At 36.6% G+C, this 27,740-nt stretch overlaps 1 protein-coding gene across 3 annotated transcripts in view; it reads left to right on the top strand.

The window, feature by feature from the left end:
- Positions 1-23,871, top strand: part of SREK1 (splicing regulatory glutamic acid and lysine rich protein 1) — a 38,655-nt gene extending 14,784 nt beyond the window's left edge. Inside the window, exons 3-13 of one of the 3 annotated variants that reach the window (XM_086480539.1) lie at positions 3,849-3,964; positions 5,341-5,505; positions 6,510-6,688; positions 7,302-7,432; positions 8,915-9,029; positions 11,626-11,745; positions 14,057-14,345; positions 14,496-14,602; positions 19,765-19,860; positions 20,339-20,474; positions 21,573-23,871. In XM_086480539.1, the coding sequence (XP_086336665.1) occupies positions 3,849-3,964; positions 5,341-5,505; positions 6,510-6,688; positions 7,302-7,432; positions 8,915-9,029; positions 11,626-11,745; positions 14,057-14,345; positions 14,496-14,602; positions 19,765-19,860; positions 20,339-20,474; positions 21,573-21,725 (1,607 nt within the window). In that variant the 3' untranslated portion in view covers positions 21,726-23,871. Of the gene's footprint in view, positions 1-3,542; positions 3,566-3,848; positions 3,965-5,340; positions 5,506-6,509; positions 6,689-7,301; positions 7,433-8,914; positions 9,030-11,625; positions 11,746-14,056; positions 14,603-19,764; positions 19,861-20,338; positions 20,475-21,572 lie in introns of those variants that run through there. The other 2 variants (XM_086480540.1, XM_086480538.1) reach the window with 2 other exon arrangements.
- Positions 23,872-27,740: the final 3,869 nt, after the last annotated feature.

The following is a 27,740-nucleotide window of genomic DNA, read 5'->3' as shown; positions in this document are numbered from 1 at the left end:
AGTCCTCAGGCATTGCTCTTCCCAGCCAGCTGCATTAGGATCAATTGGTTTCACTCTGTTGATGCACCAGGCTGTGCACTGCAGCTAGGAAGAGCTTTGCTTCGTGATCTCTGTTGGATTTAGCTGTGCCAGTTGAGGTAATTGCCAGTAGTTGTAATCTCTTTAATCACTGCTGCTAAATCCAATAAGAATCATGAATTGGATCACAGAGAAATTATTTTATTTGTAAGTGTGCGTGTTCCATTTATTTAAAATAGCAGGAAAATAAAAAATCCTTTAATTACGTTTAGAGCAGATGTGAACTCTGTATTTTTAAAACGAGCAAATTTAGTTCTTGCAGGAGCAGTTTTGGGGGAGGGGGAAGGATTAACTGTAGTTTCAGTACAAAGAGCAGAAAATTAATTTCTTCTGAGTACTTGGAGGGGTTTGCTTAAGACAGGGACTTCTGTTCCGCATTTAGGAAAACGGGTTCTGATATGGACTAGGTTGACTAGGGCTCTTAAGCACCTTGATTATAGCTGATATTTAGGACAACTGTACATTTTCTAAGAAGTATAAGGTGTCTCTAGGCAATGCAGAGCTAATCTATATCTGCTTCCAGATTCCTTTGCAAAGTGAAGAATCAGTAAATAAATCATCATACAATCTGTAATTCACTAAACACAAGAGCTTCTGAGAAATCTTTCTAAGGATGTGGTATAGATGTGGCATATTTATTTTGTCTATTTCCCTCAATAGAAAATAAGTATCTCTATCACATTTCCATTCAGTTTTTAAATACCATGAGTTTAAAAAAGGAAACCGTTAATGTCCTAATTTGTTGTGTCATAAGCCACATGTTTAGTTGTATCTTTGTGGGCTTGTAATCCTTTTATAAATAAATTCATGGAGATAAAACTCCGAAACATAAAGCCTGTAACTTATGAGGTTATTTGGCCTCACATATTAATTTGTTTTTCAAAACTGTCTGAGGAACAGAGAAGTAGATTTGCAAGATGTTTCAGGTTTTCTTTTTTTTTCCCCCACAACAGTTTGATTTCTATAGAATTGTTAAAAAGTTTGACCTGGTCTTAAAAACTGGAGAAGGATCTTTGAAAAGACAGTATCTTTGAATGTACAGGCAGATTTTCAGGGTTCTGTCTGTAGAGATCGACCCTTTCTCATTCTTGATTAAAATAAATGAATCTTTGTTAGTGGCATGGATCTGACCAACTAGATTTTGTATTTAAAATAAAACATTACATTGTGGAAGGACCAAAGTATTCTGGAAATAATGCTGATAATTTTACAATTTAGATGTGCATGTTATTCATTCTTTGAACTGCTATAATGGTACACTTAACCAAAAGCGTTCAGTGGATTCCTTGAACAGCATTTGAGCAAATGAGTAATTCCAATTATTTCAGTAAGGTGACCCATATACTTAAAGTGTAGGCTTGTGTTTCGGTACCTTTCTGAACTTGATTCATTGTTTAGTTATGTGCCTAACTCAGTTCCTATATAAAAGGGCTAAATGCCTAAACATCTCTCAAGTTTTACTGGTTAAGTGTATATTGAATTGGCTGTATGTAAGTGCATACTTAAATTAGGCATATACTTATGTACGTTACTGACCAAGGATCTAAATTAGAATGCAGACATGCTTTAGGAGCCACTTCTGCCATTGGATTTACTTGAGCCATATGTATTGATCCTGTAGAAACCTGTATGAGTATCCAGTTAATTGCAAGATGCTAGGTGTTCAAGAGAAGATCTGGTTTGTTAGTTGTTTGAAAACACTGAAGTATTTTGATTTTCAGAAGAACTGGTGCATAATTCTATGCCTAATTTGCATGCACAGCTGGTGGAACTGTATATTGGAAAGCCTGTTAGTTAGCTACATATTAGGCAGGATGTGTAGCAGAGTACCTGATATTCATGAGCAGTCAGGCAAATCAGGTACACCTCTCATTGCATGCCTGACTTCAAAATGAGATCTGTAAAGAGTGCTGAACATTGTGATAATGACTCAGATTCATGCATGTTTTTTAAAAAGCCCTGGAAGTCATTATTGCACAGTTAATTCTTAAGTGCTAATAATTTTCCTATTTTTCTCCTTTAGATAGCAAAATCAAGTGGTTTGTTACATGTTAAGGAGCAAGGTGCCTCAAAATTTTAACATAAATAAAATAAAAGTAAATAGGAAGCATGAGGAAAAAATGGGTACTGTTATTTTATCTTTTCTATTCCACCCATGCTGCATATAAATTAAGTTTCATTTAGATTTGTTTTGTCCTTTGGTCATACCCAACTGTAACCCAGTCCTTGCTGCAGATCTGTAGAACAGGTTTGCAACACTTTTATGTTCTTTTTATTTTTTTTAAAGTAGTATGTTTCATGTGGGATCTGTTGGAACTCATATAGCTAAAACTGCAAAGTGTTTTGAAACTTACCTCATATTTTGCTTTTTGATAAGAATATTTATAAATTTTTAGATCCTGAAGTTAAGTGTTTCATAGATAAAACATACAGGGTTTGAACCAAAGAAGTAAAAGCCGCTGGCCCAATGTTTATATATACCTTGACTCTTAAAACAAAAAAGCATTTACTTTTTTGAAGTGCATGGGATAATACCAAAGGGCTCAGTTGGATAGCATATATACAGTCATACCAGCAATTTTGAATAGGTCGTAGATACCTAGTGTAGTTAGAACTTCTTTCTGTAGTTTTTCTATTTAGCTTTTAATGTTTGCAACAGGTTAAATCCCTTTGCACTTTGAATTTAATATGTACATTTAATTGTAATCGTAATTGTTTAAATATTAAATCTTTCAATTTTTGAAGATTTCTTGGCGTTCATTTAGCAGTCTCGTGATGAACATTGAATGAAACCTGTGTTTAATTCCGATTAGATATTACTTAAATTTTTAGCATGTCAGGGGAAATATAATCTGATTGAAATAGTAGGAGATGCATATTTTGGGAAGATACAGCTTGCTTAGCTGGTCAGTTGTGGTTTTCTTCAATCAGTAAATTTAAGGCTAATTTATTGAAGTTTCAGATAAACTGAGGTGACTTAGAATGTGAGACAGTACAAATCTTAATTTTTTTCTGCCCTCCCCTCCTCCACCTCCAACTTCACTTGTAGTATGTGTTGTGTGGAGTCACAGTAGTTCAGTAGTTTTTATTTTCTTTTTATTTATTTTTGCATCCAAAGTAGATAGCACCAGAGGAATAAAAACAAAGCACAAATTTCAGTTAGCACATATTTTGGGGTTTTTTTGTTTTTTTTTTTTTTTTTTTTGGTTTGGTGTTTTTTTTGTTTGTTTGTTTGTTTTTTGTTTGGTTTGTTTTTTTTGGTGTTTTTTTTTTTTTTAACTGATTTGGTTATTTGCCATTTCTGGGGATTAAACTTTAAAAAATGTTCTTCTTTTCTGTATCTGATGTTCTGTGTGCTATTAGTGATGCAGCCAACACGAACGGTTGTCATGTGTAAAACAACTTTCGATCACCGCGAAAACACCGCCCTGGGAAAGCGTCCATGCTTGATATCGTTTGGTTCATGAACATTAAGTTTCCAGTACAGGTGACCCATAGCTCAAAGTGTTAAATAATTGTATACATTTTCAGTTTTTAAAATAATAATCCATTAATGAGATTGCTAGTCTTAGAAGTTTTGCTCACTTTTGTTTTTCCTAGTAGAGCAGGGTAAAAGGAAAAACTTAAGTTCTTATTTTTTTGTAAGGATCTGGTAGATAGATTCATTGTTATTTATTACATTTTAAAATGCAAGGGTAATTGTAAAATCATAGAAAGAGTAACATCTGTGTAGTGTTTCAACTCTGTAATGCTTTCATTTGCTTCTTCAGGTAAAATCCCAGATGAAGCCAAAGCCCTTTCTCTATTGGCGCCTGCTCCTACTATGACAAGCCTGATGCCTGGTGCAGGGTTGCTTCCTATACCTACACCAACCCCTTTGACTACAGTAAGTAAAATTCAGTTGCTCTTTGATCTCTGGTTTCTTCTGTACTCAGTAGCCTTTTCTGTGTTCAGAGAGCAAGAACTATCTGATCTGTGGATGTTGTCCTCGTGTGCTACATCAGGGAGGGTTTAGCTGTGGTGCTTCTTTTGAGGGTAGATCACAAAATGTTCGTGCACTACCTTTCCTGGGTTTTTCTTTCTGGTTATTATTTTGTAAAATAGTGGGTAAATACTGCTTTTGGTTGTGCCCATTGTAATTGTTGTGCTTCCCTAGACCCATTAATTTGGTCCAGTGGCAGTCTATCCACCTCCTAAAAATTTGTTAAAACATAGTAGTTACATTGACATAGTTCTTCAGAATACTAAAATGCTGCTAAGTGCTTTTACTTGTTATCTCTATGACAGGGCTTTTGATTGTTTGCCTGTCAATGTTTTCACTATAAAAAGCATGGGAGCTAGCTGCTGCTACTTCTGCTCAGTTCCCTTTTGCCTCTGTAAGCTGTTCTTGACTGAGCAGGCTGCTGTGACCTATTCAGGGAAAATTTCAAGTTAAAATACAGTAGTTTTCCCTTTTGTAAGAAAAAAAAATATTACTGGTGTCTTGTTGAAAATTTGTTTTCTGGAAAGATGGTTGCTTTTTGGGTGGAGAAAATAAAATTCAAAGCAGGAACTCAGCAGACCAATTTAGTAGTGACTTTTAAGTGATTTTTTTTTTTTAAGATTCTCCAGCAAAGATTTCAATTCCCAGTTCCAAAAATGAGAGCTGCATTGTCCTCATTCTTTAGAAAGTGGCTGTGTTTGTAGGGGAAGAAGTTAGACTTAATATCCTTTGCATTTCAACTGTAATTAGTCTTTCCTTTTATGTGATGTGTTTGTCCAAAAGGTACCTTATCTGTCCATTTGATGGACTGGTATGTGTTACAGAACAAATAGGCCCTGGGCACGGCAAATTCCCTTCTTCCCTTGCTGGGCAAGGGCTCAGCAAGGGCTCAGCACTTCCTCATCTATGCCTGATACTTGTCGTGGCAAAAAAATAAGACTATTAGTGGTGTCTGAAGAGATCTTAGTCAATTTGATTGACTGTAAACATTAGAAATTCAAGCCTATATGTTTTCTGATTGATATACTGCATCCCTGGCCAGACTTCTTTGATAAGATGCTAACTGATAGTCCACAGAAAATCTTAACTATAGAAGGTTATTTATGTGTAGATTTTTATTCTTAAAAAGAAGTGCTCAGCTGTGACCTTAAAGTTTAAAGGACTGTCTGTATTCATTAAGATATATTTTTACTGAAGTGCACAAGGCAGGCAAGTATTGACAAGTGAAGTATCTCCCGCCAGTGCTTGGCTGGAAAGCATATTGTTTTTGTGTTTTCCAGCTTGGTGTTTCCCTTGGCACTTTGGGGGCTATACCAGCAGCAGCATTGGACCCTAACATTACGGCACTGGGAGAAATACCACAACCACCGATTATGGGGAATGTGGATCCATCCAAAATTGATGAAATCAGGAGAACAGTCTATGTTGGAAACTTGAATTCCCAGGTAGCTTTTTTTTGTGTAATGAACATACTAATGGAAGGTGTAGAATTATAGTTTATGAATTTGAATCTTACATGTTAAAGAGATTTCCTTAGTTGATGACAATAGGAATTTAAACACAAAAAATATTCTTTTTGGTTACTAATGATATTTCAGATTTTGAATGCTCCTGTGCCAGTCAGATCAGACCAGACTGTGGAATTCGTTCTGGAAGGATACCAGAGAAATCACACTGTAGCTGGAAATGTGCTTACGATTGTGTGTGTTGATTGAGTGTCAAGCTGGGTTGTGTTAGCTGAGCAGAAGGGGTGATATTATGGCACTTGTCCCCCACAACACTGTGCAGTTGCTTGAGTACAGTAAGATGGAATGATATGTCCTAGTGGAAATTGCAATATTATTATAAATACCTTTGAGTATCTGTAACAGGAGGGTTACGTCTGTCAGAAACTTGATTTTTCAGCAATTGATTGAATTAATTGAAACATTATCTGCTTTTGATGGCAATATAAGTATTTTATTTTGGGGTTTTTTGACTGGCATAATGTACTAGAGTGTAAAAGTATTTTTGATCACGATAATGTAAAACAAGCTGGAAGCTAGTAGAAAAACAGAATGCTAAGTCTTTTAATATTGTTTTATGTTTTACCTTAATTTATCAAAATTCACAGTCAATAGCTTGGGCACAGATGTATGAGGAAATTCTTCAGCAGTTATATCAAATGAGTTGCCTGAAAAGTGCAAAATGCTGTGCAAATGCTTTTTTAACCTAGGTATAGGACTTCAGGGCTTGAGGTTGCACTGTTTTAAATTGTAGTATATTCTTTAGATTAATGGAAGAAAAAATACCTGTCTTTTTTAAAGTGTAACATTACCAAATTTATGTTGCCTGTGTAATAACGATGAGATGTCTTTCCAACATCTGTAGCTCTTAGATTACCTGATACATTGGATAAGTGAGTTTCATTGTGTATTTTACTTCAGCTGAGCTCTTCAACTCTTTCTAGACTACAACAGCAGATCAGCTGCTTGAATTCTTTAAGCAAGTTGGAGAAGTCAAATTTGTGCGAATGGCAGGTGATGAGACACAACCAACACGATTTGCTTTTGTGGAATTTGCAGACCAAAATTCTGTACCTCGAGCTCTTGCCTTTAATGGAGTTATGTTTGGAGACAGGCCACTGAAGTAAGAAATTAATTATCCATATTACTATTGAATGAGAGATTTCTTTGTATCGTTATGACATTTATGACTCCGATGTGCAGGAAACTGCTGTGATGAATATTTTTTCAATATAAGGACCTGTTGTTAGCAAACTGGAACATTTTTATAAACTCTCATTTCAAGGTTAAGCATAACTTTCTCTGAGAAGAACATGGATGGCATTGAGTAAAATACGTTTACATTTAATGTTGAAATAGTGGAAGCTATCATAGTGAAAGAATCTGCAAGGTCCTTAATACTAATTAAGCTTTCTATATAATGTGTGCATGTATGCAGTAGGCCTTAACATAGAGATTTGATCTGAAATAGAGAAATAGATTTCTAGACTTATACTAGAAAATATTTTAACACGGAAGTATTGTGCCACATTTATTCAAAAGTGGTAAGCTTTGACAGCAATAAAAGACATTTCAGATACTCAGAACAGATGAGTATTAGGACAAATCTGTAGTTTTGCTGAACTTTGAAGTTTTTAGTCATACATGGAAGTTAAGGTGTTTTCCTTTCGTAGTTGTTTTTCATTTTCCTGTTTCAGGTATTTGGGAGTTAAAGGTTTTATTTTTCCTTAATTTAGAATAAATCACTCCAATAATGCGATAGTGAAGCCTCCTGAAATGACACCACAGGCTGCTGCCAAGGAACTGGAAGAAGTGATGAAGAGAGTAAGGGAAGCCCAGTCTTTCATATCTGCTGCTATTGAGCCAGGTAGGTTTATTATGTTCATTACCTAACAGACATGTTCTGTGTGTACCTTGGCACACACTTTTAAAAGCATTTTCAAACACAGGAAAATGGTACTTAAAGGTGAACAATATACGTTGGAAAAAAAAGAAAAGAATCAAAATTGTATTCATGCAACAAAGCAGTGGAATGAAGCTGACTCTTTGTTTCATCATGTCTTGTTTTCAGATACATGCCCACTGAATATTTTCAAAAATACAAAGTTAATACTAAATTAATACTTAATGATGGTGCTTTTAAGTTCGAAGTACTTACAAACTTTTTGAAGAAAATGCTTTATATTTTGTTTTGTTCTCCTTTAGCACCCATTAATGCCATAGTGTCACGATCAGATGGACCTAGCATGGTTGTGAAAGCAGTAATATGCTTTCTTATCTGCAGCAGTTAATATTGTCCCTGTGTTATGCTCTTTTTCATGCTGGCTCAAGACAGTGTGCATCCTCATGGCAAATGGGATCAGACAATGAATCTGGGAAAAAACAATGTATTTTAAAGGACTTTTTTTCACCCAGATTGATTCCCTGATCCCTGTTATCACTGAGATGCCAGTCAAGGAGGAAGGTGTTGATGGATTGAGAGGTTAGACAGACATTTCAGTGCTGATTTTTGCTGACCTAAACTGATTGCAAAACCACAGCATGAAAAAATTTCTCAACTACTTAAACTTCCAGTTGAGATCCTTTTTCTTTTCTTCAGTGAGATTTTGTCATCTTATTAACAAACCTAGACATCTTATGTAGGTTTGATAGTGCGGAGTCTTGAAGGGTTCTTTTTGGGGGGTGGGTGAGTATTGTCTTCTGTTTTTTAAGGTTGGAAGGAAAATAGATCTGACATATCCTCAGTGGTAAGCAGCAGAATAATAACCATTTAGAGTCTGAACCAAAGTCTGGTGAAGTCACTGTTAGGAGTTTCTGGTGGCTTCCTGGCCTTTGGATCAAACTTTTCACACTGTTCTCTCTGTCTCCTGCAAAACAGCATTTGAGGAGTAGAACTTCAGTATTTGTACAATGTTTGAAATACCTGAAAGTATAGAAAGTACTAAGTATTATTAACATTTTATGCTTGTTTTTAAAATGATGCCCTCTAAATTGACTGTATTCTTCTTAGGTTATTTTTTTTAAAAAAAGAAAGTAATTATATTACATAATAGACCAAAAGAAGAACATGTTGTGATCTTGTGCATTGTGGCAGCAACATAAATCCCATTCCTAATAGAGCTAGCTGTTTATAATTATCTGGTTTATGTGTACTGCTGCAGGATGGCTGCACTCAACGAGTATATGCAATGACTTTCTTGGATGTTTCTGAAGGATATTTGCAAAGAAGGAAGATGTGCAAAGAGTAGGCCCCTTGCACTATATGTGGTACATTCCACTTGTGCCAGATTGTTAACTGGGATCTTTAAATGTTCTGAGCTTACACTGCAAAGTGGTTTTTTCCTCTCAGAGTCTGGAAAGAGCAGTGAAAGAAAAGGCGGTCGATCTCGTTCCCATTCTCGTTCAGAATCCAGGTCTAGCTCAAAATCCCGATCTAGAAGGAAAAGATCACACTCAAAACACAGGTAGGTATGGTTTTTATTTTGGAGTAAGAGATCAGACTGGGGTTTTTTGAATGGTGGTGGTGGTTACTGAGATTTCTTACTGAGTTAGAAGACAAGTATCCCTGTAGAGAAGATTATTGACTTACACTGAGCCGGTCAGGGTAACCAGGAGCTTTGTCTCTGAACAGACACTCTTTCTCTTTAAATGCTAAATGTTTTCAGGATTACTTTCAGTTAAAACACACTAGAAGGCACTTTTTGTGCCATATAGAATAACCGTTTCTATGGTTTCATGATACATTTTGTGCCATATAGCATAGTATCATTTTGTGACCTGTATTTTAAAAAGAAATAGATACGTATATTTTGTGGATCGAATGTGTAGATTACTTTTAATAGCCTGAGCGGATAGGCTGGCTAGTTTTGCTAGTGGAAAGTTCCTGATGTCCTGAACGTCCAAACATCGAGTTAAGAAATGCAGTATTTTTATTTACTGTACTGTAAATGCAAAGCTATGGTTTTTAAAAGCAGAAGAAAAAGTCTTTAGGGCTGGTTTTTTCATTCTTCCTATTTTGTTTGCTTTGCTGAATTTGTTCAGTTCCAAAACAGGCTTTGGAATATGAGAGGGAATAAAATTACTAGATCACCCTTAAAGTGTACCTATTGAGATTTTTTCCAGGAATGAGACAGTCTTGCAATGTGAGGCTCATAAACACTTTCTGAAATGGTGTAGATTCTTTCAATGTTAGGAATGTCTTTTGAGCATTTACGTAATCAATCTAAAGATATTTGGCTGCATTAAGTAACAAAAAAAAAAAAAAAAAAAAAGAAGAAATTCAGAATGTATTTGACAGCTTGCACTTTAAAACGGTGAGTGTTATCAGTGTTGCAGCAATAGCTCTGTTGCATCCTTTCATACATCGACTTTTAACAAGGCAGCTAGAATTCTTTTAGATACAGAAAAGCTGGCCGGAGGGGTTAACCATCAGTTATACTACCAAACAGGTCTTAAGTGCAGGCTTCATTTTTACAATAATGAGACAGCACTGTGCTTGTTACCTAATGATGTCAAAATATTAAGTACCTTTTTAATGCAAGAAGAATCGTTTGGTTACTTCCTTATTGCTTGCTTCTCTGCTGTTTTTCTGACTCAGGACATAGCTGAAAAACAAGCTTTATTTTGTATTATGCTGCAGTAATCTCAGTGCTATCTTGTATTCACACAAATCAAATTAATTTTTAGAAGATAAACTTACATTTTTTTACTTGTGGAAAACCTGAGCTTTTAACGACTGTTGATGGTTATATTTTGTTTTGTTGGGTTTTTTAAAACGATTTACCACTGCTACTGTCAGTTTTGAGAACATGCTGAAAAAGGGTTAGTCTGATCTGTTGAGGCAACTTCATCCTTAAGAATAAACTATCCTTACCACTTCCCTGTTTTACTGTTTTATAAAACACTTAAGTCGTTTCCATCTCTATCATAGAAAATTTATTCAAGGTCTTATTTTGACTCAATTGTATTTAATTTGCCCTGTAGTTAGTTGGTATTTCTGTGCTGATAAGTGGAGGAAAGCAGTAGGTAAAAAATGGTTGCTTGTCCTCTCCTCTTCATGTATATTACTCTATGTGCCTTGAGCTGCAGAAGACAGGTGAAGCTGATATTTTTTTGTACCTCCCTGTTCTTCAGGATTTATTGAGTAACATACATGGCCTTTCTGTCTTTGGCAAGTTAAACTTCATGGTGCTGTAACCTCTCAGGCAAATATCCAGTGATGGGGTTTTTTGAAACTAAATGTTCAAATCCAGCTTTTTATTTTTACTTTCCTAGGGAGTATGATCTTCCAAAAAGAAGGAATATTTTGGAAAAAAGAATACAGTAAAATTTTAAAAGTCTTATTTTCTTCATCAAATCTGCAATTATACTATATATGTTTTATCAGAAGACTTTAATTTGATTTTTGTCAGAGTATCTGCACATTATTTGCATTGCGTATTTATCATATAGTAAGTGCTCATTCCTTTCCTTGAGAATTTTTGAAATTGAAATCCATGCTAACAAATCCTTTCAACTGAAAAGGTAATTTGGCTAAATGCTGAACCACATATAGTAGGTTTTTTTGGTTTAGTTTTGTTTGGTTTTTTAAAGTTTGGTTAAATTGTAAGCCTGGAGAACAAAGCAAAAGGAGACCAGTTAAAACCATCTTTCCTCAGTGACCAAGACTGCAATAAGTGACTGGGCCTGGAAAAGAACAAAATGTAACTAATTATTTTTACAAGCTGCTAGAAATTGTCTATATTAGATTTTATGCACTGTAATCTACTAAGGACAAATATCGTAATATGATATGAATTTATATTTTCCAGAATGTTCATGGAGGTTATTACGAAACATGGGTACTGTCTAAATTGTGCATTGTTTCAAAGGGGAGCATGTGCACCTGGTGAAGCATAAAGTATTCCCATTTGCAAAAATGTTGATAGGCAGTATATGACTGATGTGTAACTCTATGTAATTTTATGTAGTGAGACAAGGTTTATGTTTTTTTTTCCTTTGCTGGTTGGCATAATTTTTTGAAGTTTCAATATTATTTTTCTTCTGGTGTTGTTCATATAGAAGTAGATCTGGCAACAGGTCACTGTCAAGACACAAGGACAGACGCAGATCCAGAAGTCCTCTGAAAAAGCGGTCTAGATCTAGGGAAAGGCGGAAATCAAGAAGTCGCTCTCGTTCTCGGTGAGTTCCATTCCTAAGAAATTATACTGTTCTTGTCACACAGTACAGAGTTTTGGAACAAATGTAACAAACCTTTTAGGTGGTGGTAAAGAGTGGAATCTCTAAATGCTTTAGCCTCTCCCTAGGCTTTGTCTGTGGGTCAAAAGAATAGAAAGTAAATTTTAATGCTGAGTGGGCTGGTTTTGGCTGGGATAGACTTAATTTTCTTCCTAGTAGCTCATATGGTGCCTACAGGGGTTAAACCACCACACTGAGGTACCTAAATTTTTATAGTTTAGTCTCCATCTATACCAATGTGCAAGCTGACTGGAAATAGCTAGCTTTAATTGCCAGACTTTAAGCAATAGATTAGGAATGTTCTGTGTAGCCTGTGCAACTCAGAAAAAAGTGGATGATGCTTGTTTGACCTACATCTGTTCAGAAGGTTGGATATAGGCTGAACTTGATCCCTCATCCTGAGAACATGAGCTTTTAGTTTCACCTTTGGATATCTCATATTGGTCATGCACTGCTGTGGGCACAAATGCATGTGTGTGTTATATGGCATATTTGCATTTCAAGATCTAATACATTTGTGTTTTACCTTTAAGTCTGATCATCTAATTATTGAACTGTGACATTCCAACAAGATAATAACATAATTTTCTGGAGGGTGAAGTAGTGAATATTCACAAAACTAAACTGCCTATGAAAGTAGCTTCGTGAATAGAAGTCCTGGTACTTTTCTTTCTGTTACATCTCTGTAATTCCCCTGGTTCATTTAAAGGGAGCTTCATACTTAGGCTGTGCAGTTGCCTCTTGTTTTTTGAGGCAAGTTTTGTGGGAAAGAGAAGTGCAGACCTCGGTGGAAACAGGAGTAGGCTACGTAGCTAGCCGGGCTTTACTGATGGATGCTTTTGATTCTCTATTGCTTTTATCTGGAGCTTCTTGAGATATCTGCTCAGTGGAAGGGACAAGTCCTGTGATAATTTCTGTGATAAGTTAACTGAAAGGCAATTTTTGGCTCATTGTGAGACTCTTTGCTGTTGCAGGGATTGTGTGCTCTTTCATCTTTATGACCTTACATTCCTTCTCTGAGACTTCTAATGAAGTATTTACTAAAACCTGATGGAACAGAAGTTGTCAGGTCACAGAGCATACAACAGCCTACTATTTATTAGCAGTTAAGAACAAGATACAGCCAAACACTTTTTCCCTTGAAGAAGATGGGGGCTGTGCTTGGGACCTTTGATGTGAGAAGTAGTCTCTTTGAGAATCTTTAAAAATCCTAGAACAGGTGCCAACAGCAATAGACACAGCAACTTCTGTCAGTCTGGTTCTCTTGGATGTGTAAAGGCCTGCTAATCAACTTTTCCTTATGCGCTTTCTCCTGTTTCTCTCTCTGAACAATTGCTCATTTTCATATGTCCTAGAGGCAGGTCTAGGAGTCATGTGTCTCTCTGCTAGAAAGGAAGGATGGAGTCTCGCCCTTCCAAATAATCCTATTCCAAAACGTTACCTTCCAGACAAAGCTGTAAGCGAATCAATTTTTGTTTGGCTTGATGACTAGAACATCAGCTGGAATTTTCCTCACTGTTGTTCTTTTTATGAACATGTATCATTCTGCCTGTCCCAAAGAAGCTGGTTTATTCTGTTAGCCTTCCGTCTGTTTTTACTGCATTAACGATTTTTAAAAATTTTTCCAAATTCCCAGTGACATTACAGGTGATTGAATTGTCTTTATTGAGTTTTGACCTTACCTTTGCCTGTTGAAGGACTTGGTTTTGTGAAATTTTGTAACTTTTATTTCTATGTATTAATTGGTTTTGGACTTCCAAGCAGTTCCAGGATATCTGTGTGAGAGAACACTGTAGAATAAAGACTTTTGTCAGTCAGCTGTTTTTATTCATGTGGGAGGTGGTTAATCTGTAGTCCATTTTATGTGGACACAGGTTTTAGTAAAGACTGGATTTACAGATTGAAGAGTTTGTCTCACTCCTGACAAAATGGAGGAAATTTATGTATGTATAATAACATAACCGTGAGGTGAAGAGACATATTCTCTCAAAGTGTAATAACATTGCTCTGAAGATAACAGTTTGATTTGATTTTAGCTTCCCCTTCTCCAGGGGTTTAGTTTCCAGATTTTTCCTAGCTATATAACCTTTCCCTCATGGTGAACAGGGGTGGAAAATTAAAATACTGAATAATTACTGTTTTTCAAGAGACGCATATTTTGTCTTGAGCAAATAATGTATGCTAAAGAGTTAGTTGTAATTTTAATTTGAAAGTTCAAAGATGAATTAATAGGTTTGTGTTTGGCTTTTCACAGGGACAAGAAAAGAGACAAAGAAAAGGTCAAGGAAAAAGAAAAGGCCAAAGAAAAGGAGAAAGAGAGAGACCGAGACAAGGAGAAGGAGAGAGACCGAGACAGAGACAAAGACAGGGAAAAAGAGCGAGATAAAGAGAGAAACCGAGAGAGGGATAAAGAGCGAAATAAAGATCGAGAGAGAGCCAAAGACCGGGATAGGGACAGGGACAAGGATAAGGACAAAGATAGGGACAGGGACAAGGACAGGGAAAAGGAGAAAGATAAAGAGAAGGAAAAAGACAGAGAAGAAGTAGACCAGAACAAGGAAAAAGAAGATACTGAGAAAGAAGGAGAGAAGGACAGAGAGAAGATGAAGGACAAGGAGGGAGAGAAGGACAAAGGAGGGGACAAAGAGAAGGACAGAGACAAAGAAAAGGAAAAAAATGGGGATAAGGAGAAGGATCGAGAAAGAGAAAAAGAGAGAGATGATAAAAAGAAGAAAGAGAAGAGATCCAGAACACCCCCAAGAAGCTATAGCTCTTCAAGAAGATCTCGTAGCTCCAGCAGGTTTGTTTAGAACAGTTTCATGCTTTTTTTATCTTGTCAGTTCAGTGAGGTACCATCCTAGTTTTCATGTATCAATATCACCATGTCTCTTGGCAATTATATTTGAATTATTTCTGTTTTGTAGATTTTCCAATAAAGTCAAATCTATTACGAAGACCTCTATCTGATGCCTGATAGAACGTAGTTTCTTGTTGGGCTGCTGGTGCTTGCCTTTCACATAACCATATAGTATAGTCCTTGAGGACAGTAAGTAGGTGCTTTTTGTGCAATTTCTCTCTGTTGGAGCCATCCAAAAGTTCTGATAAAGCAACATCACACATCATCTTTGTCCTGATGAAAGACTGAGTCACTGTTACATAGTTCCTTGGTTACTTACATACTGTACAGTGTTGGTCTGTATATCTTGTTGGGTGATAGTACTTGCCACTCTTCAGCTGGATGGCTGAACAGCGGGAAGCAGCATGTCACTTGGTGGTCTGTCCTGTGGAAGCTGAATGTATTTTAGCTGGCCGATAAGGATACGTTGTTTAGCTGGTTAGATGGCCAGGTACAAGCAAAAAATGACATTCGTTAAACAATGCTGATAGTAAACAGGAAAACATTCATGTTAATGTAGCTGTTGTTTTTGCATCTGACAGAAGCTGAACTGGCTGAGAGTCTGTATAAATTCGATACAGCAAAATGAGGCTCTGAGATTGTTTATAAGCTCTGTAAGTGGACTAACTCAGGCATATTCTAAAAGCATTGTGGCTAACTTAAGTTCAGAAACTTTGGTCGAAAAAGTCCTTTCTGAATACCTCTAGAATTAGGAATTCAATAGTATCATGTCAAATTTAGATACCAAATTTTATCTGTTACCTTTAGAGAACAACATGCTGGATGAATTAGGAGAAGTTCTAGGTATTATAATCATTTCACTGGACAAAAGCAAAATTCCCACAGTCCTCAAAATTCAGGAGTTCATAGTTCATACAAGGCAGAAAAGGGTGTAATGGTTTCTGAACATTCTATTTGTGTTATGTGAAATGTCCATGTTGTTTTGGAGGTTTATGGGCAAAATACTATGGCTTCTTCAAGTATATGCAGCTTCCTGTTTGAATGCATTTTTAGCATCATTTCATGGTTTGAAGACCTACACAGAATAGAAGTAGTTCTGCCAGCTTTGAAAATACATTTTTTTGTCTGTAGGCCTCGGAAGTGTTGAATTAAGAAGTGTAGAAGAACATTTTGACAATGTGTAGCTCACATAAGAGCCTTGGTGGAAGAGCCAGTTCCTAATGTAAGGTAGCAAGCATAATGAGCTGGATGTTATCAAAAATTTCTACTCTAGTTTGCAACAATTACGCCCCCCTTCAAGAATCTTGCTATTTAAGAAAGCGCCATGGAAGGCTCAAATGCAGTGTACTTGGGCAAAGAATTCTAGTGAAAATTAGTGCCTCTCTTCTAGTGGACTCAGAGTACAAAACCCTACTTTGACATGAAGTTAATTTTTTTTATACAGATGTTACTAAATATGGACAATGTTCTTTTGAAGATGGAGGATGAGAGAAATACACTTTTTTATATGGAATTATGATTCTTTCTCCAGATACAGCATTATCCTTAGAATGTCAGTACTGGGGATGGTGCTGCTGAACATCGTCACCAGTGGCCTAGACCGAGGGACAGAGCGCACCCTCGGCAAGTTTGCAGATAATACAGGGCTGGAGGGAGAGGCTGGTACACCAGAGGAGTGTGCTGCCGTGCAGAGAAACCTCAAGAGACAGGAAGGACAGGCTGACAGGCATCTCATGGCGTTGAACAAGGAAAAAGGCCAAGTCCTGCGCCTGGGGAGGAGTAACTGTTGCACCAGTGCAACATGGGGGCTGACTGGCTGGAAGGCTGGCTGGGAGGAGAGGACCTAGGGGTCCTTGCGGCCATGAAGGCCAGCAGTATGCGTTAGGCAGTGTTGTGAGCAGGTCAAGGAAGGTGATTCTTTCCCTCAGCACTGGTGAGGCCTCATCTGTAATCCTGTGTGCAGTTCTGGGCTCCCCATCACAAGAGACACGCAGTCTGGAGTGAGTCCAGTGAAAGGCCACAAACCTGATAAAGGGCTTGGAGCATTCATCATACAAGGAGAGACTGAGGGATTGTTTAGCCTGGAGAAAAGAAGGCTGAGGGGGCATCTTATTAATGCGTATGAATACCTGATTGGACTAGGTTGTCTCCAGAGGGCTCTTCAGTAATTCTGTTGTTCTCTGAAAAGTTACTGTGATTAGTTTGGTTCACAGAGTCCAACTTAGCTTGCATTTAGGGCATCTGTGTACTTTGGTGATTAACGTTGACTAGTCGAAATGGTTTCAGACCTTTATGGAGAAGACTATCCAACAAACTGGCGTTTCGGCTGCCTGGATTTGCAGCGCAGCACTGAGTTAGGACTGATGATCCTTTACCTGACAAGTGTAAAATACTGGACAAATAGTTGTCTTTTTGGAGAATAGGTGAAGGTGGAATAGGACATACAAGACCTTCTAAGAACTTGGTGGCAACTGGCCTTGCTTTACTGACAAATAGCATGCAAGTAGCAGAAATCAGATGGCTATCTGTGATTCCTGGTGGAAGGAAGAGACACAGACCAGAGGAAGAGGAGAAGCTGTCTCCTTTTCCAGCAGACATCTGCAGGCTAGCGGAATGTTAGTTCTGTGTATGATTAAGATATGCAGGATCACTATGAAAATATTAATCATTTGTTTTTTTCTTAAATTCTGCTGTATTAATATTGCTTAAGAGTGTTAAAAAAACAGGTGCACAGAAATCTTTGAATAAACAAATGTAACAGAGATGGGAACAAATACTGTGAGACACAGTTGTAGTTCTTCGACTTCAAATATGAAAAGCAGAAACTGAAAATAAGATTTCACGAACAGTTTCTAGTTTGAACACAATTACTAAGACACTTGGTTGCTCACAGATACGTATGCTGGAAAGCAAAATGAAGTGGGCATGTACTCAATGTAGCCCAAGTGGGAGCACTGTCAGAATAGCATGTCTGTTTCCAGTATCCACATCTGAAAAAGTGATGATAAATTAATGCATGTTAACTAATGAACAGCTGATCAATGATTGTGTTGTTCTCTCCATGATTTTGAGTGCACTTTATGTTTTTTGTTTACCGAAGAATTAATCAAACTTGAGAGCCTGCTGAATAAACTAGTTATGAAATTTTGTCCTGGTAGATAGTGTTGTCAGAGTATGTCACGGTTTGAGGCTGGGCCGGCCACTAACAAGTGACAGACGCTCTCTATTAACCTCTCTCTCCTCCCAAAAGGGAAAGGAGAGAGAACAAGGGAGAGAGACTTTCCGGTTTGGAAAATAAAACTAAAACAGCTTTAATGAAACAATAACAAGAAAAGAAAATAAAATAATAAGAATAAGGAAATAATGAAATATATACAATATGTACAAATATATGCAAATAGATACAACACCAATACCGAACCCAACTCCCCCCACCCTGATGACGATACGTCACCACCACACTGCAGGGCTGGCACTGGGGCAGTCCCAGGCTGGACTCGGCAGCAGACGGGGACGAGATGCAGGAGCTGGACTCAGGCACTGGATTCAGGGATGCTCGGATCGGGATTGACGACAGAAGAATAGACAGAGTCCTGCTCACATGTCGGCCATCGAAGAAGAGAGATTGACACTCGTGATCCCTCAGCTTTATACTGAATATGCAGTATATGGGATGGAACACTCTGTGGGTCAGGTTTGGGTCACCTGTCCGGTTCGCTACTCCCTGCAGCTGCGACCTTTTACGTGCTTGCGACCCTTTTCACTCCCGGCACCCCAACGTGGAGTACAAGAATGAGCAGTGACCTTGGTCGCTACAAGAACAAGTACAAGCAAGGGCCTCTCTGCACACGATTCCTTGGTACGGACTGTAAACATCAGGCCTTATCACTGCTGGGAGCAGTCACTGTCTGGAAAAACAGGCTGCTGTTTCAGACAGTGCCGTTAGTTAGAGGAGACTTAACTGAAAAGTTAAAGCACTGAAGCAGAATTAGTTTGGTTTAGCCCAAACCAGGACAGAGTATCAACCCAGACTAAGATACTAGGCATCTTAGTATATCCTTTTTTAATTTATCTGGTAACTGTTGATTTCATTGCCTTTCTGAATATTGAAGATAAAAATACACCAAATGTTGTGAACTGCAAAAGCTGGTAAGCCTAAGTGTAGCTTTTTTGCCGTATCTTGAAGTGCCTCTCAATTAGTTTTTAACTTCCATGTTTTTCTTTGATAGTTCCTCCTGTCTGTTTTTCCTGCTCTATGAACAGGTGATAGGCAAAAATCATCTTGCTTAGACAGAGATGGGTTCTACATTTATGTTGGATGAAGCTTTACTGGCTCAATTTTTGTTTTATTTTGACATGTGCCTCAGTTTGTTTGCAACCAGTTATTTAATGTTTTGTTCTATTCAAGATTAAATGCCATCATAGCAGCTTCAGCAAACTCCATATATCTATGTACAACAGCCGTTTTGTAAAATATTACGAGCTCTTTAGTGTGTTAGAGAGTGATAACATTCTGTTTGCTGAGCAAGGACTGCTGGGAAAAAATAGATACTAATTTATTCTGATTTTGACAACAGCTTGAGCTTTAGTTTACACTGTTTGCTTCTAAAGCAATAGGAATGCCAGCTCATGTGTTTATTAATTAAACTTCAGTCAGGCTGAACTGAAATTGCAGTGAGCATCAGGTTGTAATGTTAGGTTCTGAAGTTCTATTGCTCAAGTTATGCCTTTTTGTCTTAATGTGGCTCTTCATTCAATTGGATTCTTTCCCTGACTGAAGAAACACTTAATACAGAATTGGTGAATTCAGTGTGTTTCCCTTGTTACCAGGATACATACAAGCATGTGAGGATAAAAAAACCCTGAAATCTGAAAGGACACAATCTTTTTTTTCCCACTTCCAGCCTCCCCTTTCCCACCAAACTGAAACATATTAAAAATTTTTTTTGCTTTCTGCAGTTCATATATTGTTGGGGATACATAATGTTAAATTTGGGGTTATTTAGTTAATTGTTGTGTCTGATAATTTTAAAAGTTTTCTGGTTTTATGCAGTTCCTGAGTTTATTATTTTTATTCTTTGATCTTGAATTTCTTTGTCCTGTAGAGAAAGACGTAAAAGGAAGAGTAGAAGTCCCTCCAAGTCTCCTAAAACATCCAAAACAACAAAAAGAAAGTCTTCACGAACTCCTTCTCCAAGAAGGTCAGTTTGATGTAAACCTAGAAGTTAATGAGCTGTAAAGTAGGAAGAGTTTATAGTATTTTCATTGTTTTACTGTATTTGCACTAATCATCTCAAATTATTTGAGTTGGTCAGTATGATTCAGTTTTAATTTAAAACAAAACCAAACCAAAAACCTTCATGGATTTGAGCTTTGGTATGCTTTCAACTACAGAGTTTCAAATATGTCAGCAATGCAAACTCGCTTCAAATCAGTAAGAGCCCTTCATTAGATACCGATTAATTTGGTTTTCTCTTTGCAAATACCACGCGTACTGAACACATGGATTCTTTAACTCTCTTCAGTCAAAAAAAATCCCCTTGTCTTTATGAAGGGATTTTTGTTATGTTTTGGGGTTTTTGGAGAACCCACAGATGAGAGTTTAGTTTGCAGTTAAGTGGTTTGAAGGTTGTTGCTGCTGGATCAAATTCTGATTTGAGTAAAAATTCTCTTAAACAGAAACAAGAAAGAAAAAAAAAGAGAAAGAGATACAAATAATGAAAGAAGAGAAAGAGAACGCTCCACCTCCAAGAAAAAAAGTAGTAAAGAAAAAGAGGGAAAGGAGAAATCTGACAAAAACACCACTACTTTGAAGGTAAGCTGTGTGACCAAGTGATAAGCAGAGTGAAGTGGTGCTAGTGGAGCCATTATTGAAATTCCCTCCCTTCTTTTCTTTGTTTTCCTCCTCCCTTCTTCTGTTTTCATTAGCAAATTATTACCATTTGGGTTTAGCTTTTGCCTGTTGGAGACCTACAGTTGGTGTTAGTGGGACTGTTTGAATTTAGTCTCTGTGTTTGAACTTTACTGGTCCTATATGAGCTTGTGTGAATAGGTTACGGAAATACCTTGTTTTGGTTTCTCTTCCTGTTCTGTGCCATATGGTGGGACATGGCTGGGTGCCTATTTGTATGAGCAGGCAGGAAGCAGACTGTGCAACTAAGGAGCAGTGTTTAGGGACAGCTTGGCTATCAAGCTGAAAAAATTACCTTTTAAGTAAAATTTCACTCTGCAGTTCAGCCTCTCCCTGATTGTTTTGGTCCTCCTCTGTGTATTGAACTCTGCAGAAGAAAAGTTGAAGGGTTGGGGAAGAGTTGTATGGTGTTTTCTTGTGCAAAATAGAAGGTCGTGTGATTAAGAAAAGAAGCAGCTTCGAATTGTTTAATCTTTGAATTTGAAAAGCAGCATGCCTTTAACAGTAGTTTGTTGTACTCCAAATTACTGAACTGTTACAAAACAGCAGTTTTAGATAGCTCTGTCTACTGCTTAAGTAATTATCTTAACAAGAACTCTCCTAAAATGCATCAGATACCTGTCCAAAAATATGAAATAAAAAAGGTAATCCTAATTTATGTAGAAAATATAGTGAAATACTAATTTTTTGAGCGATTTCTCGCAGGTTTCATGAGTGAGAACAGTGCTTATTCTGTTTTTTTCTGAATATTGACGATAAAGATGTATTACTTTATGGCCATGTTTTCTTGGATGATGGGTTGTTATGAGTGCCTAGTTTCAGCCAATTGAAAAGAAAGCGCTTTTTTTAAAAAAAAAAGGAGAAGAAGCTCTTCTAAAAATTGCTGAGGCAAGATGGGCATGTAAAAATTGAGACAATAAAAAATACTAAGAGTGGGTTGGAAGTTGTATCCTGTAATGCTAAGAATATGATTTTTTTGTGAAATAATTTTATCTTTGGTAGGACAAAGATCACACTAAAGAGGATCCAAATTCAGAAACTGACAAGGAAGTAGACAACAGAGATACACAAAGGACAGATGAAGTCAAACTACAACAGAATGGGAACTGTCAACCAAATGAAGAAAACCTCTCAATTAAAATGGAAGAGGTTTAAAGCAAAGAATGGACCTTTGATTCAACTAAGGAATGAAATCCAAAGCTTTTTATTTCCTGGAATGAGGAAGAAACTGTCAAAGCAATCAACCTGAACATGTTGATAGTACTAGTAGCTCTTCCAATTTGTGATAGCTTTCTTGTCTTCTTGCTTGTAAAGCAAGGGAGCACGGACCAGTAATTATACCATGAAAAGGCAGATGCCATCTGAACTATTCATCTCTGAAAATCCATGCATTTCCATGATGGCTGTACTTATTTGTAAAACGATTATGTTAAGTTTTGCCATAAGCTATTACAAATAAGTAGAAACTGAAAGATGTAAACCTGTACTACCCAAAAAAAAAGCTGAAGATATGCATTGAAGGTTGTTTAAAATACTGCTTGTTGATAAATTTTGTGTTGTTTTACCTTGTGGGTTAAAAAATCCACAAAAACTTCAATGTGTTCTGTTTGATGTGCTTGGAAATGGTGCATAAATATACACCATTTGTAAATGTAAATGACAACTGTAAGGAAAGTGTTTTTAAACACAGTTGTACGATTCTTAGGTTAATTACCCACTGACTAGTATGTTTTTCATTTGCTTACTGCTTGAGATTCTTGAGGTTTATTATTTAAAAGAATTTCTTACTAATACCCCTAAAACTAATATTTCTTTTAAAGTATTTGAACAGTGCATGCTACTTTTCTGTTCCTAAAAGGAGCATTGCCATGTTATAAATAATAGGTCAGCTTACTGGGTTATTTTGGGGTTGTTTTGTTTTGTTGTTTTCTTTTGTCCTTCCAGAAGTGAGCACATCTGTATGATACTATCAGAACTTACAGTTTCGTTTTGAGCCGTACTGCAGTGTGTCTGTTCAGCTGCAAATAGTACAGGTGCCATTATGAAAATAAGTTTTTCTTGTTTGTTTAAAAAAATATGGGAGCACAAGCAGAAGCTTTAGTGCCTTCTTAAAATGTGGTATTTTCTAGAAATGTATATGTGCTTTTACTCGTTTTCAGCTAAATCTTAAATGATCTCTATTGCTATTTTGCCACCACCATACTGTAGACAAGGATGCAAGTGATTTGTCGAAACGGTTGTTTGGTTTGCTTGTTAAAATAGTAAAGCTCCATTTTTACTTTTATTTTTTATTTCTACAAGAGATTTATAGAAGAAAGCAAAGATACAATTTGGGGACCACCGCTGTACAAAAGTAGGAGCTGAATACAAAGCATTTTCTGGTCACCTGCATCAAAGACAGCCCTTTAGAAATTTAATCTACATTTGTATGGCCTTAATTGTTACCTCTCCATCATATTCTCTGATACCTGTTGGGTGATATAAAAGGAACTGTATGCAAAGAAAAGGGGATAAATAATTTGGAGAAAAAAGTTATAATTTACATAGGTAAATTATACATATATGGTAGAGATTCCTTTTTCATTCTTTGGAGAGAAAGCACGTAAGAAGAGAATGACAAAGCAAATATTTTTGTCAAAGTAAAACATGCCTCATGTTTTCTGAATTAATTTAATTGGTTACATGAGATTTCTTAAGAGTCATACCTTTAAAACTTACTTATAACTAAAATCAAGTAGATTATTTTTAATACAACTTAATACAATCAAATGACTTGCCTTACCTCATGGGAAGAGTTACTTCTTTCAGTTAGGAAAAAAAAATAATAGCATATTAGCTATTTGATTTCAGTTTGTTTTTCTTTTCCTTTGCATAGTTCATTCTTCCAAAAAAAAAAAAAAAAAAAAAAAAAAAGCATATTACAGGGAATGAAAAATTTGCCCAATTCCTAAGGTAATGAAACCCACTTTGATTGTGAAGCTGCTTAATCACTCTTCATTTTCGATAGGATTTAATGTTCTTGCCACTGTGTACATTTAAGACTATAGAAAATGCTTTACCATGTAAAGTATAGACAGTCATTTTTGTGATGTTTAAGCCACATGCTGTTGGCTGGTAAACAGCTTATTCTGATAAAAGAATGACAAATCTGTATGCTTACAGGAAGACTGTGAAGGATTGTGTCTTGCAACAACAGCTGTCTTATTTATGATGTGTAAGTAGCATAGAGCAAAGAGATTGTTTGTATACTTGTTATCTTTGGTACCATTTCACTAATAAAATTAAGTATTTTAGAGGGGAATTTCTGCTGGTACGTACTTATTAAAGGCATATTTTTAGTTGATCTGGTCTTACTCACACAGCTTCTTTGATTTGAAATGTGGATACCAGTGAAAATATACATGTATTATTTATGGTATCTTTGAAAAACTAAGTTTCTCCTTTGGGAGGAATTAGAATTCTTGCAGTGGATCATGTTTCAGCTGGTATTAGTTTGATTTCTTGGGTTTTGTTATCTTGAAATTGCATAGCTCTATTATATATCAGTTACAGAATATGTAAGGGATTGTGTACAGTTAGCTAAGAAACTTGCCTTTGGAAGTAAATACTTAAGGATGGCAGCCTTAGTAGCTAACTTACCACATTTGTAAGTCCATATGCAATGCAGTTATATTGTATGTGAATTAATGGTTCCCTTACAAAAAGTTGTTGTTTTCAAAAAAAGGCAAAAAAACCCCAAAACAACCAACCATCAAGCACACATTTTTCCTCCCCACCTCAAGTCATATTTTCTTACAAATGCTGTATTTCCTGGTTTTGCTTTGTAAATACTGTACAGCTCTGTGAGGTAGTTGAGTTCTCCTTATTCATATTAGGTGATTTACAGTTCCCCTCTTCCTAAAAAGGCACTACTAGAGAACTGTTAGTCTGTAAAATGCCTGTCTTTGCAGAGGGTAGCTCATTTTTAAACCAGTAATGTAGCACAGTAATGAAATTCCTGCTTGCTCCAACAGGATTGCGTGCATCGTCCACTAAATGTGTCCATCTTCCACTGGAAGTCCATTGCCTTTATCGTTAACAACTTGCATGCTGGGCTGCCATGACAGATTGTGTAGTTTTGCACTTTATAGATGAAATTAAATGGAGTGTAGGTTTTGAGAACAGTGTAGTTCATGATAGCTGTATTGTTTTAAATGTAATTTCATTTGAGCCAGCCTTTATTTGAAAATGTGACTTGTAATTGCTCAGAAAAGTGATGATACGGTGTCATTTTGCTAAGACCATGTAAAGCACATATGTGTAAGCTTATATTGGTGACCACAGTTACTTCACAACAGTGTTTCTGCATAACAGGTAAGATTTTTCTTTGGATTTTGAAAGAAGGTAGCAGAAGACAACTGCTGGTGCACGAAACAAGATTCGTAGCTCAAAATAGAGGTGGCTGTGACTTAGATAGATCCATCGAAGTCAGTAGGTTTACACAAGTGTGAGGGATGAGATCTTGTTTGTGAACACCGGTAGTAGTATGGCATGTGAAGACTATTGGGGTTTGTATTTTTGGAATTAGAACTAAGAGGGGAAAAATATGAGGAAAACCTGAGAAATCTGTTGAGATGTGGGTTCTGCCCACTCAGTAGTCACCTGCTAATTTTTTTGATGGCAATTTCGAACAGATGCATCTGAAGTAGCTTTACAGTAGCTGGCTAACAGCAGCAACCTGTGCACAGCTTGGATTCTGAAACGAGCTGTGGCCACTTGAGTGTGTTTTCTCTGCTGCAAAGAAGGTAAATCCTGTAGTCTGTAGCATGCTTTGCATTGCTTGCTGGTGTTGTCTGGCCAAGTTACATCTGAGGCAGTACCCGAAATTACTTTGAAACTCTGCAAATCAGTTTGTTATGTGGTAGCTTCTCTGTGTTGTGCTTAGCTTGTGCTGGTCTTTTGTAGTAGTTAATAAGATTTAGGGATTTCTGTGATATTCTTTTGGTCTGAGGAAGAGATAATAAGTAAAGGCTGCTTTGTATGATACAAATTATTGTCATACCTGTCCTTATTACTGCATTGTTTTTTTTTCATTCATGTGTATGACCGCTGCAAACGATGCCATAGTGATGTGTGTATCTTCTGCTTTTAGGTTTGAAGCATCTCTGCATCACTGTCTTTCTGTTAGTTTGTGATGAAACAAGGTTAGAATTCGTGTATCTTAATTTCGCTAGCCATTCACTTAGAGAAAAAAAAACAGACAAAAATCATCTTAAAGTTTGTAAATGTTAGTGTGAAAATTACCTTATTACCTTATAATTGTAAAATGAATGATCTTAATGGTAAAACAAATAATCTTAAAGATATGAGTTCTGAACAGTGACTTGCAAACTGGGGCATATTATGGGTCCTGCCTGCCACTTGATGGGACTTTCAAGTTTTACAGCAATCGATGATTGCCTTCGGTGTTACCACAATTTTAAAAGTGAGAATTTGGGTTAGTGACACAAATGCTTAGGTCTGTAAATGGCTAAAATAATGTAAATCAGCAGGTGCTTAGTTCAGGGAGATGTAGCTTGCTCAGCAGAGAGGAGTGTGGACAGTTGAAATTTGTAGATATCATTAAGTGTTATTATCTAAAGATAATCTAAAATTTAATTTTGTTTGCTAATATGTAAACAGAAAAAAACCTTTTCAGCCTGTACCTTAGGTTTATTTTTATGTGTTAAAAATAATTAATTATTTTTAATTAATAATTAATATTGAAAGCTAAAAGCACTGTACAAAAGAGATTTTTTTTTATATAAGAGAAATACACTTTCAATTGTGTTTAATTTTAAACTTGTAAAAATGTCTTTGCATGCAGTGTTCATTTTTATTTCAAATTCAAGAGTGCTTCATTTGTAGGTAAGTCCTGTTGCAGGATCTGAGTGTGTTAGTACGGGGGTTTCTTCTGTACTCTCTTCAGTATGAAACAGCTTAATAAACTTGTCTGACAGTATGCGGAGGCACCTACCTTCCCCGTAGTTTAAGGAGACGCAGCTCTAACACTTTGATCCTGTATTGTTCAAGTAAATACTACAGTTGAGAAGCTATCTATGAACTTCAGTTTTCACAATGTTTTCTGAAACCATGAACGCTTACTATCCAAGAGGGCAAAAAATTATTTTTTTTTTAAATTGTCATGACAGTTTTATGATTGTTGAGTGTAATACAGGAGAACACGGACAGCAAGAATGAGTTTTTAGCTGTTTATATATTTTCTTCTGGAAAGTTTCAGCTTGGACTTTTTTTTTTTCCAGTTATATTTATTACATTACTGTCCAATTTGACACAAGACTAGGGATTTTTGGTGTACAAGGTATGGTCCATAATAATCTTGTTAATGAAATTATTATTCTCCCATTGAAAAGGTTACATGTGTCTTTTTTGACCTGAAAGACTTAACAGCAACGGTAAAAGAATAATTTCATCTTCCTTTCACTTAGTCCTTGATGTCATTAATGAGGCTGCCCGTTAAGTGGCTTTCTTAGAAGAAGATGTTGCTGCTCTACTCAATAAAGCCTTCCTTAGGGCAAAGATTTAGAACCACTGCTTCACTGATGAGTAAATAATGGGCCACTTTCTTAGAAATTGCTACTTCATAAATACATGATTTTCATAATAATTTAATGAAAGGAATGAGAGGTCAGCTCTAGAAACACCACGAGAGTAACACCACAGTTCTTGTAGTCTTATCAGTAGATCCTTTATGGTATTTTTCTCACTGGTAGAGGAGCTGTGACTAATTTATTACACACAGCACCTATCACAGTCTGGGTTCAGATATACCTAGGGAACATGAGCAGTACAGCAGCAAAAATATTATTTCCCTTCTCTAAGTTTGATATTTCTGAAGATTAATAAACATATAACCAAACTTGTTCCATGTTGGCAGAGTATATTTTTGCATTAATGAAGCATCTATGAAGATGGTACAAGTATTGTCAAATGCTATTATGTAGTTGTTACTTTTGTAAATAAACAACGTCCCAAAGTTTTAATGGTGTCATAAATTCACTTCCACTAAATTTGGATGGGATACAGCAGATGGCTGTGAAGCGACTCTCTCTCTCCCTCCCTCCACCTCCCTCTCCCTCTCCTCCCCCCCCCCCCCTTTAAGGTTACATCTGCCCCAGAGAGTCAAGTGCT

Source organism: Leptosomus discolor, chromosome Z (genome assembly GCF_034619465.1).
Source record: "Leptosomus discolor isolate bLepDis1 chromosome Z, bLepDis1.hap2, whole genome shotgun sequence".
Lineage (NCBI taxonomy): Eukaryota > Metazoa > Chordata > Aves > Leptosomiformes > Leptosomidae > Leptosomus > Leptosomus discolor.
The sequence above is the reverse complement of the archived record's forward strand: the minus strand, read 5'-3'. Positions and strand labels throughout refer to the sequence as shown.